General features: G+C 39.1%; 1 protein-coding gene across 1 annotated transcript; it reads left to right on the top strand.

The window, feature by feature from the left end:
• The first annotated feature begins 4,682 nt into the window (after positions 1-4,682).
• On the top strand, positions 4,683-11,009 carry LOC134640616 (extracellular calcium-sensing receptor-like). The gene is made up of 8 exons (XM_063492525.1): positions 4,683-4,780; positions 5,257-5,551; positions 5,642-5,931; positions 6,039-6,334; positions 8,903-9,108; positions 9,248-9,469; positions 9,890-10,013; positions 10,105-11,009. Exons 1-8 carry the CDS (start codon positions 4,722-4,724, stop codon positions 11,007-11,009), a joined length of 2,397 nt encoding a protein of 798 aa, XP_063348595.1. The 5' UTR covers positions 4,683-4,721.
• Positions 11,010-13,428: the final 2,419 nt, after the last annotated feature.

Genomic DNA, 13,428 nt, shown 5'->3' with positions numbered 1-13,428 from the left:
TGGCTACGTGGGAGCCTCAAAACAACTCTCAAATGACCTGAAAACAAAGATTGTTCAACATCATGGTTTAGGGAAAGTATACAAAAAGCTATCTCAGAGATTTCAGCTGTCAGTTACCACTGTGAGGAACATAGTGAGAACATGGAAGACCACAGGAACAGTTCTAGTAAAGGCCGGAAGTTACAGGTCAAGAAAAATCTTAGAGAAGCCGAGGCAAAGGATGGTGAGAACAGTCATAGTCAACCCAAAGACCAGTTCCAAAGACCTGCAACATCATCTTGCATCTTGTGCATCGTTCAACTATTCAGCGTACTTTGCACAAGGAGATGCTCTATGGGAGAGTAATGCAGAAGAAATCTTTTCTGTGCGCATGCCACAAACAGATTCGTTTGAGGTATGCTTAAGCACATTTGGACAAGCCAGCTTCATTTTGGAATAAGGTGCTGTGGACTGATGAAACTAAAATTGAGTTATTTGGGCATAACAAGAGGCGGTTTGCATGGCAGAAACAGAACACAGCATTTCAAAACAAACACTTGTCACTAGGGCTAAACGATTAATCGTTAGAAAATTGCGATCTCGATTCATACTTATGTGCGATCTCATTTCCAAATGACAACGATTAAAAAAAAAGAAAAAAAAAAAAGATGACGATTGTACCGCATTTTGATCCGGGACATAATCTGCATGAAAACAAGCGCTCACTCTTCCTGCTCAACAAATGACAAGGGCGGAGCCTTATACCACGTGATACAGAAGCCATCTGGCAGGGAAAAAACAACGGAGAGCACGTGAGAGAAACTGCCCGAGGGGAGAAAACACAATGAGCGCAAAGGAAATGCTCGCTGATGGCAGTGAGAATGACAATCCCACTGTAAAATTACTTCCAAGAAAAGGTTCTCATTCCTCCGTGTGGAAGTTTTTTGGCTTCAAAGAAGACGATGAGAGTCAAAAAAATATCATTTGCAAGCTGTGCTTTGGCATAGTAGCAGCACCGCAAGGTAACACTACAAATCTGTATAACCACCTCAAACGTCACCATAAAGTGCAATATGACGAAGCTGTAAAGGCCAAGAAAGTGACAGGAGAAAATCCGTCCCCGTCAACCACCCAAACATCAATAACGGGAACCTTATACAGCACTTCCCCATACCCGTCAAACTCCCGCAGGCACAAAGAAATTACGGAGGCTATCACTTATCACCTGGCTAAAGATATGGCTCCCATCAACACTGTGCAAAACGAGGGATTTAGGAAAATGATCAACACCCTAGACAAATGCTACACAGTGCCGTCCTGCAACTATTTTTCAAATGTTGCACTACCTGCTCTATACACGCAGTGTCGAGCAACAGTGGAGACTGAATTACAAGCAGTACAACATTTTGCGGCAACGACAGACTTATGGTCCAGCCGAACTATGGAGCCATACATGAGCCTGACAGTCCATCATGTTACCAGGGACTTCACCATGAAAAGTCGGTGCTTACAAACTGCCTTTTTCCCCGAGGATCACACAGGCGAGACTCTAGCACATGGATTAAAGGAGGGTCTTATCTCTTGGAGTTTGGAGGAGGAAAAAATGGTGTGCATAACAACAGACAGTGGAGCCAACATTGTGAAAGCAGCATCCTTAACAACTGGACAAGGCTTCAGTGTTTTGGCCACAGGCTACATCTTGCTATAGGTAAGCTCTTGTAAGTTGATAATTTTCAGCCCACTGACAGACTTCACTGATGCCCTGTCAGGAGAGCAATATGTGAGCATCTCCTCAGTGAAACCAGTTCTCCACCTCTTTGAAACATCAGTTGTGGCTGTGCAGGAAGATGACTTGAATCTCACACGATCAATTAAGTCCAAAGTCCTGGGGTACCTTCAGGAAAAGTACAGTGATCCAAACACACAGGAGCTGTTAGACATTGCCACATCTCTGGATCCAAGATTCAAGATGGACTACATCCATGAGGACAAAAAAACTACCATCAAAGCCAGACTGACACATGAGATGACTGGCATAACTTCAGTTGTGGTAATTATGTTTACATCAGATCACATCAGACTCATAATGATATTAACACATTTTAAATTATTAGAAAACATTAGATATTGTACTTTATTGTTTTAAAGGTATTACACTGTGGTGTGAAACAGAATGTTAAGATGAGCTTTGTCAATTATATTCTCTCTTTCAAAGCAAAGTCCCACCTCAACTGCATCCCCGGCCGCCCCCATGAAGAAGAGCCGAAAGACCTTAGGCAGCTTCCTTAAAGCAGCAAAAGGCAATGAGGCGCCATCCCAGCCTGATCAAGATGTTGTCTCAGAACTACAGTCATATTTGCTCTTAAGCAACATTGATAGTGAAGCTGGTGGAGGGAAAACAAGGGAGAATTTCCAAGACTGTCTATACTTGCCAAAAAATACCTCTGTATTCCTGCCACAAGTTCCCCTTCTGAAAGGGTGTTCAGCACAGGGGGGAACATTGTAATGTGTCTCCGTTCCTCACTGAAGCCTCAAAATGTTGACCGACTTGTGTTCTTGGCAAAAAAAACCTTTAAGCAGCTGGCTGCATAAAAAAAGGACTATGTTCTCTGTTGTGGTCCTGCCATGGTCAACTATCATATTGTCATGTCAAGCGTTATATTTTGTTAATATTTGTGGTTTACATTTTAAGAAACTTACCTTGGGGCGATCGTGGCTCAAGAGTTGGGAGTTTGCCTTGTAATTGGAAGGTTGCCGGTTCGAGCCCTGGCTTGGACAGTCTCGGTCGTTGTGTCCTTGGGCAAGACACTTCACCCATTGCCTACTGGTGGTGATCAGAGGTCCTGGTGGCGCCAGTGTCCGGCAGCCTCGCCTCTGTCAGTGCGCCTCAGGGTGGCTGTGGCTACAATGTAGCTTGCCATTACCAGTGTGTGAATGGGTGGATGACTGGTTGTGTAAAGCGCTTTGGCCATTTACCATACCTATTACCTACCTCTCTCATCACCTTACACACGCAAAGAATACTGTTCAAAATGTTATTGTTAAAGTATTGTTAAAGTCAGTAAAGTATTTTAAGGTTTTGTATGTAAGAGTAGACAAGTGAGACATTTATTATTTTTATGTTAAGTCTCAACTGTTACGAAGTTGATGTGCAGTTAATAAGTGCAATAAATATTTATATTGGAAAAAAATCGTGAGAGAATCGTGATTCTCATTTTATGCAAAATCGTGCAGCCCTACTTGCCACCCACAGTAAAATGTGGTGGTAGTTCCATCATGCTGTGTGACCAGTGCATATCAGCAAATTCTTGAAAACAATGTTCAAGAATCAGTGACAAAGTTGAAGTTGCACCAGGGCTGGATATTTCAACAAGACAACGACCCTAAGCACTGTTCAAAATCTACTAAGGCGTTCAGGCAGAGGATCAAGTACAACGTTCTGGAATGGCCGTATCACTCCCCAGACCTGAATATTATAGAAAATGTATGGTGTGAATTAAACGGGCTGTCCATGCTCGGAAACCATCAAACCTTACTGAACTGGAGATGTTTTGTAAAGATGAAAGGTCCAAAATACCTTCAACCAGAATCCAGACTCTCATTGGAAGCTATAAGAAGTGTTTGGAGGCGTTATTTCTGCAAAAGGAGGATCTACTAAATATTGATGTAATTTTTTTGTTGGGGTTCCCAAATTTAGGCACCTGTCTAATTTAGTTTAAGTAACTTTTGAACATTTTCTGTAATGCCGATAAACTTCATTTCACTTCTCAAATATCATTGTGTTCATCTGACATATGATATATTTAAATGAAATTGCTGATCCAAACAACCAATGATTTATGAAGGAAAATCATGAAAATTATCAAGGGTGCCCAAACATTTGCATACCACTGTATTTAACATTAAGATCTTTATGTGGTACTAAACTCATGATAATAAGGTAATATAAGTTCACATTTTAGGATACTATTTTTATACTATTATGACTTTTGTGCTCTAAATTTTAATTCCTTTGTATTACTACAGATAATAGTTACAGAGTAAAGACAATGTTAGAAGTACTAATGGTTATGCAGTACAGTCATAATAAATCCCGACAGTTCCAGAATTTTCTTGCCATTTACACTTTCCAAAAAATATATTTAAATTATTAATACTCTATGATATTTTTCTGTCTAAGGTATACCAACATAAGATCTTGTGTGATAATATGTTTTTTTCCAAAAACAATTGGTGCAAAAACAATTGGTGCAAAACCAAAAATATACACTCTTTCTGCTCTATGAAATATTAGTTAAGGACTAAAAATCTGTTGATGTTCCAATCTAAATTAAATAAAGCTGTATTATATCATTTGTCGTAGTCAATATTATGAGGGAAATCTTGGGCCCAATCAAAACCGTTCTTAAGAAGATGAGAAGATGACAAAACCCCTTTGTCTGAAGACCCATATAAACCAATGGAAACAATGTGTGCCCATATACAGACAATTTTAGATGGAAATGGAGATAGCAGCTCTTGTAATTGGTCTGGTATTGGCTGTGTGTTTGTTTCACCTCAACTCAGCTGTTGCCTTTGCAGTGTGCCTAGATGGTATGAGACAAATGACTAGGCATATAGGAGCTCAAGCTGGTATGACGACATCCTCTCTGAACTGCAAGCTGCAGGGAAGCACTCGTCTACCTGCATTTTCAAAGGATGGGGACTTCATTATTGGTGGTGATTTTGCCCTTCACGTCTACATGAACACAGTTTACAATGACTACACCAGCATGCCTGAGCCTGCAAAATGCAAAGGAAGGTTAGTAAGTAAGAAAGTCAGTAATGGGAAGAAGAAGGTGCTAAAAACATGTTGGACTGTGTAAGGAGAGAAATGTTTTCATGTGTGTTATGTTCTATGGAACTACATTGATTCTGTGTAGTGTTAAAAAAATGTAAAAAAAAAAGATAGTCATTTATTCTTTATAAATTAATTTGTTGTGTTTTAAAAAACAGAAATTATACAATATGTTAAATAACAGTTTTATAAAGGAAATGATAAAGGAAATGCATTTAAATGTATTATATTTAAAAGGAAATGAAAAGACTTTAATTAGTAATCGATGATTTTCCACTAATTTCTTATGCTAATCTTTTGTGCTCAATTAAACTGGTCAGGCAACATTTTGATGAGCATTTAATCAACAGATACAACCAGCAAATTATCCTGTTGTTGGTTCTTTTTAACTTAAACTAAATCTACAGTCTATATTCTAACAGTGACACAACTATTTGCAGCATTATCACCAGTGAACTGCAATCATCACGTGCAATGGTTTTTGCCATAGAAGAGATTAACAACAGCACAGAGCTGCTGCCCGGAATTAGGCTCGGGTATCAGATCTATGACTCATGTGCATCAGTGGCTGAGGCGGTGCACATGGCATTTCAGTTTCTAAATAGCTTTGACCCTGTGTTTTCCATGGATAACAATTGCTCACATTCTGGTATGGTGATGGCTGTTGTTGGTGGCTCTGGGTCTACGACATCCATCAGTTTGTCACAAGTCATCAGGTCCTTTAACATTCCCCAAGTAAATGTTTTCAATTTCTGTCAATTTTTGTATTTAAAATATGTATGTGCATGATATTTGATTTTGTGGTGTTTTATTTCATTTGGTTAGGTTAGCCACTTTTCAACATGCGCATGTTTGTCTGACAAGCAGCAGTACCCAAATTTTTTCAGAACAATTCCCAGTGACCAGTTCCAAGCTGAAGCAATGGCTAAGCTGGTAAAACACTTTGGCTGGGCTTGGATAGGTGCTGTTCGGTCAGATTCGGATTATGGAAATAACGGCATGGCTTCATTTCTAAAAGAAGCACAGAAAGAGGGGATCTGTGTGGAATACTCTCTTTCTTTCCATCGAACATACCCACATAGCAGAATTCAGAGAGTAGCAGATGTTATCCGCAGGTGTCCTCATCACAGATATTTTTTCTCTCTTTTTACTGTCTTCAACATTATATTTTTCATGCAGTTACACTTTAAAATGCTTCTAATGCACAATATTGTCTGTCAAGGTCTACAGCCATGGTTGTTGTGGCACTTCTATCTTTAGGAGACATGAAGGCACTGTTGGAGGAGCTATCATATGAGGCTTCCCCGTCTCGCCAGTGGATTGGCAGTGAATCATGGGTAACTAACCCAGAATTAATGAGGTTCAGTTTCTGTGCTGGGGCCATTGGATTTGGGATTCCAAAGTCTATAATACCAGGCCTCAGAGACTTCCTGCTGAATCTGTCCCCCTCACAAGTGGCTTCTTCTCAAATACTTACTGAGTTCTGGGAGGATGCATTTAACTGCACACTGACCAAAAGTAAGACCTTTTTACTTGGTTTAAATTATCTTGTCAACTGCTGATGTTACAAAGTCTAAATGCTGCTTCATGGGCTGACCTATTTTCATGGAAAAGCTATGAATGGTGACCAAGTGTGAGGTGAGAATACAGGTGAAACTCCAAAAATTGTAATATTGTGCAAAAGTTCATTTATTTCAGTAATTCAACTTAAAAGGTGAAAGCAATATATGATATTAATATACTAATATAATATATTCCTGCAGCAGGGCCCCAAGGGTGGTCCAAACCTCTTCTCGCTCTTCTCCTTGCAAGAAAATTTAAATCCTTAAAGTGTGGCCAAGCACAGTAGCTATCTTGAGCAACAGATACTTGAGGGTAGCTACACGTTGTGAAGGTAATCTTAAATATCACCATGTAGTTTGAGTCATCATCGGAGACCTCCATGGTGTGATGCAGGTGGCAGAAAACAGATAACGCCCTGAACATGAGACATATGTCTCACCTCCAGGAATCTCAGTCACAAACCTGGAGTAGTAAAAGTAATTATTTTATTTTAACCGTATTTTGAAGAAACAGTAACAAAAAGTTTAAAAAAATATAGTTTGATTTACTTGCATGGTTCAAGGACAGTCGCCAGCTTTTGGAGCTTTACCAGCTCTAATGGAGTTAAAGTTACTAGCTTGTGCTTTTGTTTGTCTAAAGCAGCAAAACGGCCTCTTGATTCTTTAGTAGATGAAACATCCTGTATGAGTGGCTCTTTCTGTTGCCCCAGTGGTGTTTGCTCCTAGTGTAGTTCTTCCATATTAGCAGGGCTGTCTGTAAGGCATCTAAATTTGCTTGCTTTTCAGTGTCATAAAGCTGTTGAATTTTACTTGAAATAGTCTTTCGGCACGGCAGTTGGAAAATTGGGTCCCCTGACGATAACTGTAGTACATTTTCTAACCACCTGTCTAATACCAATGATAGTGGTTTACAGTCAGAGCAATCCATTTTCGGAGAGAATTTGTTACTTTGTCCAATGTTGAATTGCTAATTTTGGTCTTGAAGCCAGTCATTTCATCAAGTTTGGGCTGCCAACACCTTTTGACTGCTAGAGTCCACAGCTCCCACAGTTTCTGTGCTGGCTGCAACATGATTTGCATTTAGATGGTACCATAAGGTTGAAGTGTTTCGGTGGTATGCAAACTCCTTTTTTCACAGTTTGCACAAAACCACAATTATCAAGCCTTCCATCGGTTGGGTAGTCTTTTGAAATTAAATTTGCCTCCGATCATTCCAAGCAACGCACTTTCTTCTTATTCTTTGTAGCTCTGATGTGTGTATCACTGTAATCGATATACCAGAAAATTGTGCATTGACAAAAGTTAGCTTTTGCCTGGAATGCAAAGTGCAATTAAATGCGTAATGTTTTTAGTACGTTGTTGTTTTTTTCAAATTAATTAATCGCAATTAATGCGTTAAATTCCCACTCCTAGTTTTTAAATAACCAATTCAAAGTACTTACAGAACAATCAGGTAACACACAAATTATTTTTGCTACTCTAACATAAAGGAGAACATCACACGCCTGATACCTGCAGGCCTGAAAGCAGGAGGTGTATCACTCCTCGTCATTCAACCTGGAGGCAGCGTTTACATTGCAATCTGCCCTTGGTGGCATTTTGGCAGCAACTGCAACATTTAGCAGTTGCCTCATTGTTCTGACACACAAAACAAAACTATCAACTGTACGACACACTAACTGCACACTCCAAACACGCTAATCTCTTGCATCTCAAAAACTCCCTCTCTTTCTCTTTTGCACTCTCGCCGCTGTCACTCCTAAAATTTCTCCCTCTTTCTAAGCAACCAATGCCATGTTGCCATATCATCTTTTGATTGGTCGACATGACACATTTTTCCACCAATAGGAAAAAGGTGTTTTTTCTTTTCTTTCTTTTTTTGATCGCAAGAAGAGAAGAGACTGCTTTCGAGCCCTTTCCTTAGAAAACACTGCAGTAAACATAACAAAACTGTGTTTTTTCAGACGCAATCAACACAATTTAAAAACTGGTACATACTTTGAAGTTCACACTGTTAAAACAAGAAATGGAGACTAAGGGTTGTCCAGGGTTGACATAACATCTTGTTGCTGTGTCATCTTAAATTGGTCATGTGTAGTTTGAGTCATCATCAGAGACCTCCATGATGATATAGAGCTTTTTGAATAAAGTAGTCATGGTAAGCTACTTTATTCTTCCTCAGCCAATCAGCAGCACTTGTGTGATTGCCCCCCCAGCTCCCGGTGAGATGAAGACAGCTTCAATCGTCTGTGTGCTGAAAAATAGTAACGCATTCACACCGCATTTCCTTGTTAGTAACGGTAATGTGATTGTACGATAGAAAAGGCAATTAGCTAGATTACTGTTACTGTTATGTCCTATACTAATTATTCGTGGTAGGATTATTTTCCATTTTTTATTTTATTTTATTTTTTATAAAGTAAATATGTTTCATGGTACCAGCATAATTTGCAACATTTATAAAGAGAACACATCTGAGATCTAGTTTTACGTTCACATCTGCTCTGTCTTTTTGTGATTTTAGATGCCGCTGCAAAGAAGAAAGTATGTGATGGAAATGAAGACATACAGAATCTGCAAAACCAGTACACTGACACATCACAGCTCAGAGTTACTAACATGGCGTACAAGGCCATGTATGCAGTAGCACATGCCATCCATAATGCAATGTGCCAGGAAATAAATGGCACTGTAGAGTGTGACAAGTTAACCAAGTTAGAGTCCAAACAGGTCAGAAGAAATAAATATGTTGATGCCAGAGTCTTTCATCAACTGCAATATAAATTGATATGCAATATTAACATTTGTTATTGAAATATTGCATCTTTTTTTTTTTGCTTTCCCCTCCCATTATCCCTAATTTTTTCAGATTTTAATTGAGCTGAAGAAAGCAAATTTTTCCCGAAATGGCTATGATGTGTCATTTGACGCTAATGGGGATCCTGTGGCTATTTATGAACTGGTTAACTGGCAGAAAAGTGAAAATGGCATGACTGAGATAGTGACTGTAGGGCTGTATGACGCATCACGGCCCGTGGGCCAGGAATTCCAGATCGACAAAAACATTACCTGGATGGAGGGTAGCATGAAAGTAAGCAGTCAGAATTTGACAGACCTTAGTAATAATAACAATGGATTGCATTTATATAGCGCTTTTCGAGACCCTCAAAGCGCTTTTACTATTCCACTATTCATTCACTCTCACATTCACACACTGGTGGAGGCAAGCTACAGTTGTAGCCACAGCTGCCCTGGGGCAGACTGACTGAAGCGAGGCTGCCATATTGCGCCGTCTGCCTCTCTGGCCATCACCAGTGGGCGGTAGGTGAAGTGTCTTGCCCAAGGACACAATGACCAAGACTGTCTGAGCCGGGGCTCAAGCCGGCAACCTTCCGATTACAAGACGAACTGCCAACTCTTGAGCCACGATCGCCCGATCGATTAGTAAACAATGATTACACCGGCATAGTAAATATTTACGTTTACTATGCAACCTTTATGTCTTTGACAGGTGCCAGTGTCAGTGTGCACGGACAGTTGTCCTCCAGGAACTCGTAAAGTGTTGCAGAAAGGAAAACCCATCTGCTGCTATGACTGTACAGCATGTCCTGAGGGAGAGATTAGTAATAGTACAGGTAAAGAGAAATGATTATGATGCATTTAAAATGTTTCATTGTGTATATATGAAAATCAAGAAGAAATTGTATTTATTTGTTTTTTATCCAGATTCGACTGAATGTTTACCTTGTCAAAAGGAATTCTGGCCTAATGCAAAGAGAGACACTTGCATCTCTAAGCCTGTGGAGTATCTTTCCTTTCAGGACCTCCTAGGAATTATCCTGGCTACATTCTCAGTCATTGGTGCCTGTCTGACCATCGTAATTGCAGCTGTATTCTTTTGTCACAGGAAAACTCCAATTGTCAGGGCCAACAACTCTGAGCTGAGCTTCCTGCTGCTCATGTCACTGACTCTGTGCTTCTTATGTTCATTAACTTTCATTGGAGCACCATCAGAGTGGTCCTGCATGTTGCGTCACACTGCATTTGGCATCACCTTTGTACTCTGCATCTCCTGCGTACTTGGGAAAACTATAGTGGTTTTAATGGCTTTTAAAGCTACAATTCCAGGTAGCAATGTCATGAAATGGTTTGGTCCTCCACAGCAAAGAATGACTGTTGTGTCTTTCACCTTTATTCAAGTTTTAATATGTGCTGTTTGGTTGATAGTGAACCCTCCCTTTCCAATGAAAAATCTAACTGCATACAAGGAGAAAATCGTTTTGGAATGTGCATTAGGCTCTGCTGCTGGCTTCTGGGCTGTGCTTGGATACTTAGGCATACTGGCTGCCTTTTGCTTTGTTTTAGCTGTCTTAGCCCGCAAATTACCTGATAATTTCAATGAAGCTAAGCTTATCACCTTCAGCATGCTAATATTTTGTACTGTCTGGATCACATTTATCCCAGCATATGTCAGCTCTCCTGGGAAATTCACTGTAGTTGTGGAGATTTTTGCTATTCTGGCTTCCAGCTTTGGTCTAATAATGTGTATATTTGCTCCCAAGTGTTTTATCATATTGTTCAAGCCTGAGAAGAACACTAAGAAATATTTAATCAACAAAAATCAGTTATAGTATAGAGCTTCTAGTACTTGCTAATGTTCATCAATTCCTGTTCTGACAAGTGAGTCGTGTGACACATGAGAATGTCAGGGATAGGGTGAGTTGGAAGCTGATGATCTACTGTGGAGACCCCTAAACAGCGTAGACAAAAGAAGAAGAACTAGGAATAATACTGTGGAAACAAATTTAACAATTCCCAAGAGGCAATAACAGATAGTATTGTGAGTAATAAAATGTACGTTTCTATGGGGCATTTCAAACACAACATATTACCTTATTATCATGAGTTTAGTACCATATAAAGATCTTAATGTTAAATATAAGTTCAGGTTTTAGTATACTTTTTTCTATACTATTATGCTGATAATAATCCTTGTCCTTTGTTTGAATGTGATGATGTGATTAATAAATATCTTTTTCAGTGATGCTGTGGCTTATTTCCCAGAAACAATGTTTAGTTTCTATGTAAAACCCATAAATCAGGAAGGCATAATACACAAAACTACACATTTCTTTTTCATTTTGTAGTAATAACAGATTGATCAATGCCATGAGGTATAATGATTGTCTATATGCGGTAATATAAGGCGCTTGGAAAGAAAGTAACTAGACTTCTTTGAGTTTTTTGAAGGTGTTTCATCTCTCATCCAAGAAGCTTCTTCAGTTCTAAACCAGATGGTCCCAGATATTTAATTCCTAGTGGGAGTTGTCCCTTAACAAGGTCGTTGATCCCCTATTAATCATGTGCCTTATGAATAAATCTTCTTTATTTTGGTACCAGTACTGGTTTTATTTTGCTGTATTTATCCGCAACACTTTAAAAATATTGTCGGACATAAACCAGTCCGTGGCACAAAAAAGGTTGGTGACCACTGCTCTAGAATACCTTGAGTGGGTTTCCTCAAAGTCCTCCAAGTACTGGATGAACATATGGTTAAAATATAACTTGGTCAACTAGTGATCACGACTAGAAAAGTTTCATCTCTCATCCAAGAAGCTTCTTCAGTTCTAAACCAAATGGTGGAGTCCCAGGTATTTAATTCCTACTGGGAGTTGTCCCTTAACAAGGTTGATGATCCACTATTGATCATGTACCTCACCACATGCACCAATGTGTGAGAAAGGCATGGGTCATTATGAGCAGATGTTTCAGGTGAAGTCATTGTGAGACCGTGCCTCGTCCTATTATGTGACCCACTGAGAGCATATGACCGAAGATGTGAACTGCATTGTTGGTACCTACAGTGCAGTTTTGAGATCTCTTTCCAGGAGCCTCAAACCCCATTCAGATCTTGCATCAGGTGATCTCAATGAGTCATGAACCTTCTGAAGATAGAACACAGTCTTCTGTCCCCCTTCTTGTTTTTTTTGTTTTTTTTCTTTTAGTTGAGTAGACTTCCTGAAAACTATCAAATAAATACTGTAAAGTTGTATTATTGTAAAGTTAAATTGATTTTAGAAGGATGTCTGGTTGTATTTTAATCCTTGATAAAAAATAACTAGGCTGAAGTAAGCTGAACTGCCATACATTCAGGATGTTAAAGCACATTAATTTTTTTTGTTTGTTTGCATTAATACGTCTGAATTTGCAATCGGAGTGTGTTTATTGAGAGACAAAATCTTCCTTTTGCACATGAATACATCATTTGAAAACTTTGACTAGAAGAGTTAGATCATCATTCATCCTGTATAGCTAATTATGAACTATTTAATCTATCGTCACGATGAACTCGATCAAAATTTTCATCTGGAGTGCAGAATGACTCAAAATTCCTGGAATGTCACTGTCAACACATTTTAGGCAATTTGTAAAAAGTTTGTCCATTCTGCGCTCCAGATGGGTTAATCACTTTGAAAATTGATTAAGTGTTGATTAATATATTTTACATTTGTCTGTTGTTTTAATTTTGGGTAACACTTTCTACAACTCGGTAATAAAGGGGCAATTGCAGGGTAACAAGGGGGAAACAAGCAGGTAATAATGTAGTAATTTCCAAGTTATCACTATGCAATTACCAAAGTAATAACCATGTAATATCCAAGTAATATCATGGTAGCAACAGTGGTTACAGCTGAGTAATATTAACCTGAAATTTATGTAATATGATAATAAGGACCCCGAAACTAGGGGTAACACTGTGGACATATAGCTTGGTAATGAAGTGGTAATAGTAGGGTAACAAGGAAGAAACAAGAACGTAATAATGCAGTAATTTCTAAGTTATTACCACTATTAGCTGTGGTAGCTTCTGTGTAATAAGCAGGAACTAGGGCTGAAAACATAAAACTGTCTGTTTCTTTTTAATAGCATATTGATAACCTATTAAAGCTTAAAAGGTGTGTGACTATTACCTGGAAACACCTGTGGTAAGTTCTGTATAATAAGCAGTAATAGAAACAGCCTGCATAGAGCTGGCTGCCAGTAGGTGGC

Source organism: Pelmatolapia mariae, linkage group LG14 (genome assembly GCF_036321145.2).
Source record: "Pelmatolapia mariae isolate MD_Pm_ZW linkage group LG14, Pm_UMD_F_2, whole genome shotgun sequence".
In the NCBI taxonomy this organism is placed as follows: Eukaryota; Metazoa; Chordata; class Actinopteri; order Cichliformes; family Cichlidae; genus Pelmatolapia; species Pelmatolapia mariae.
The sequence above is the reverse complement of the archived record's forward strand: the minus strand, read 5'-3'. Positions and strand labels throughout refer to the sequence as shown.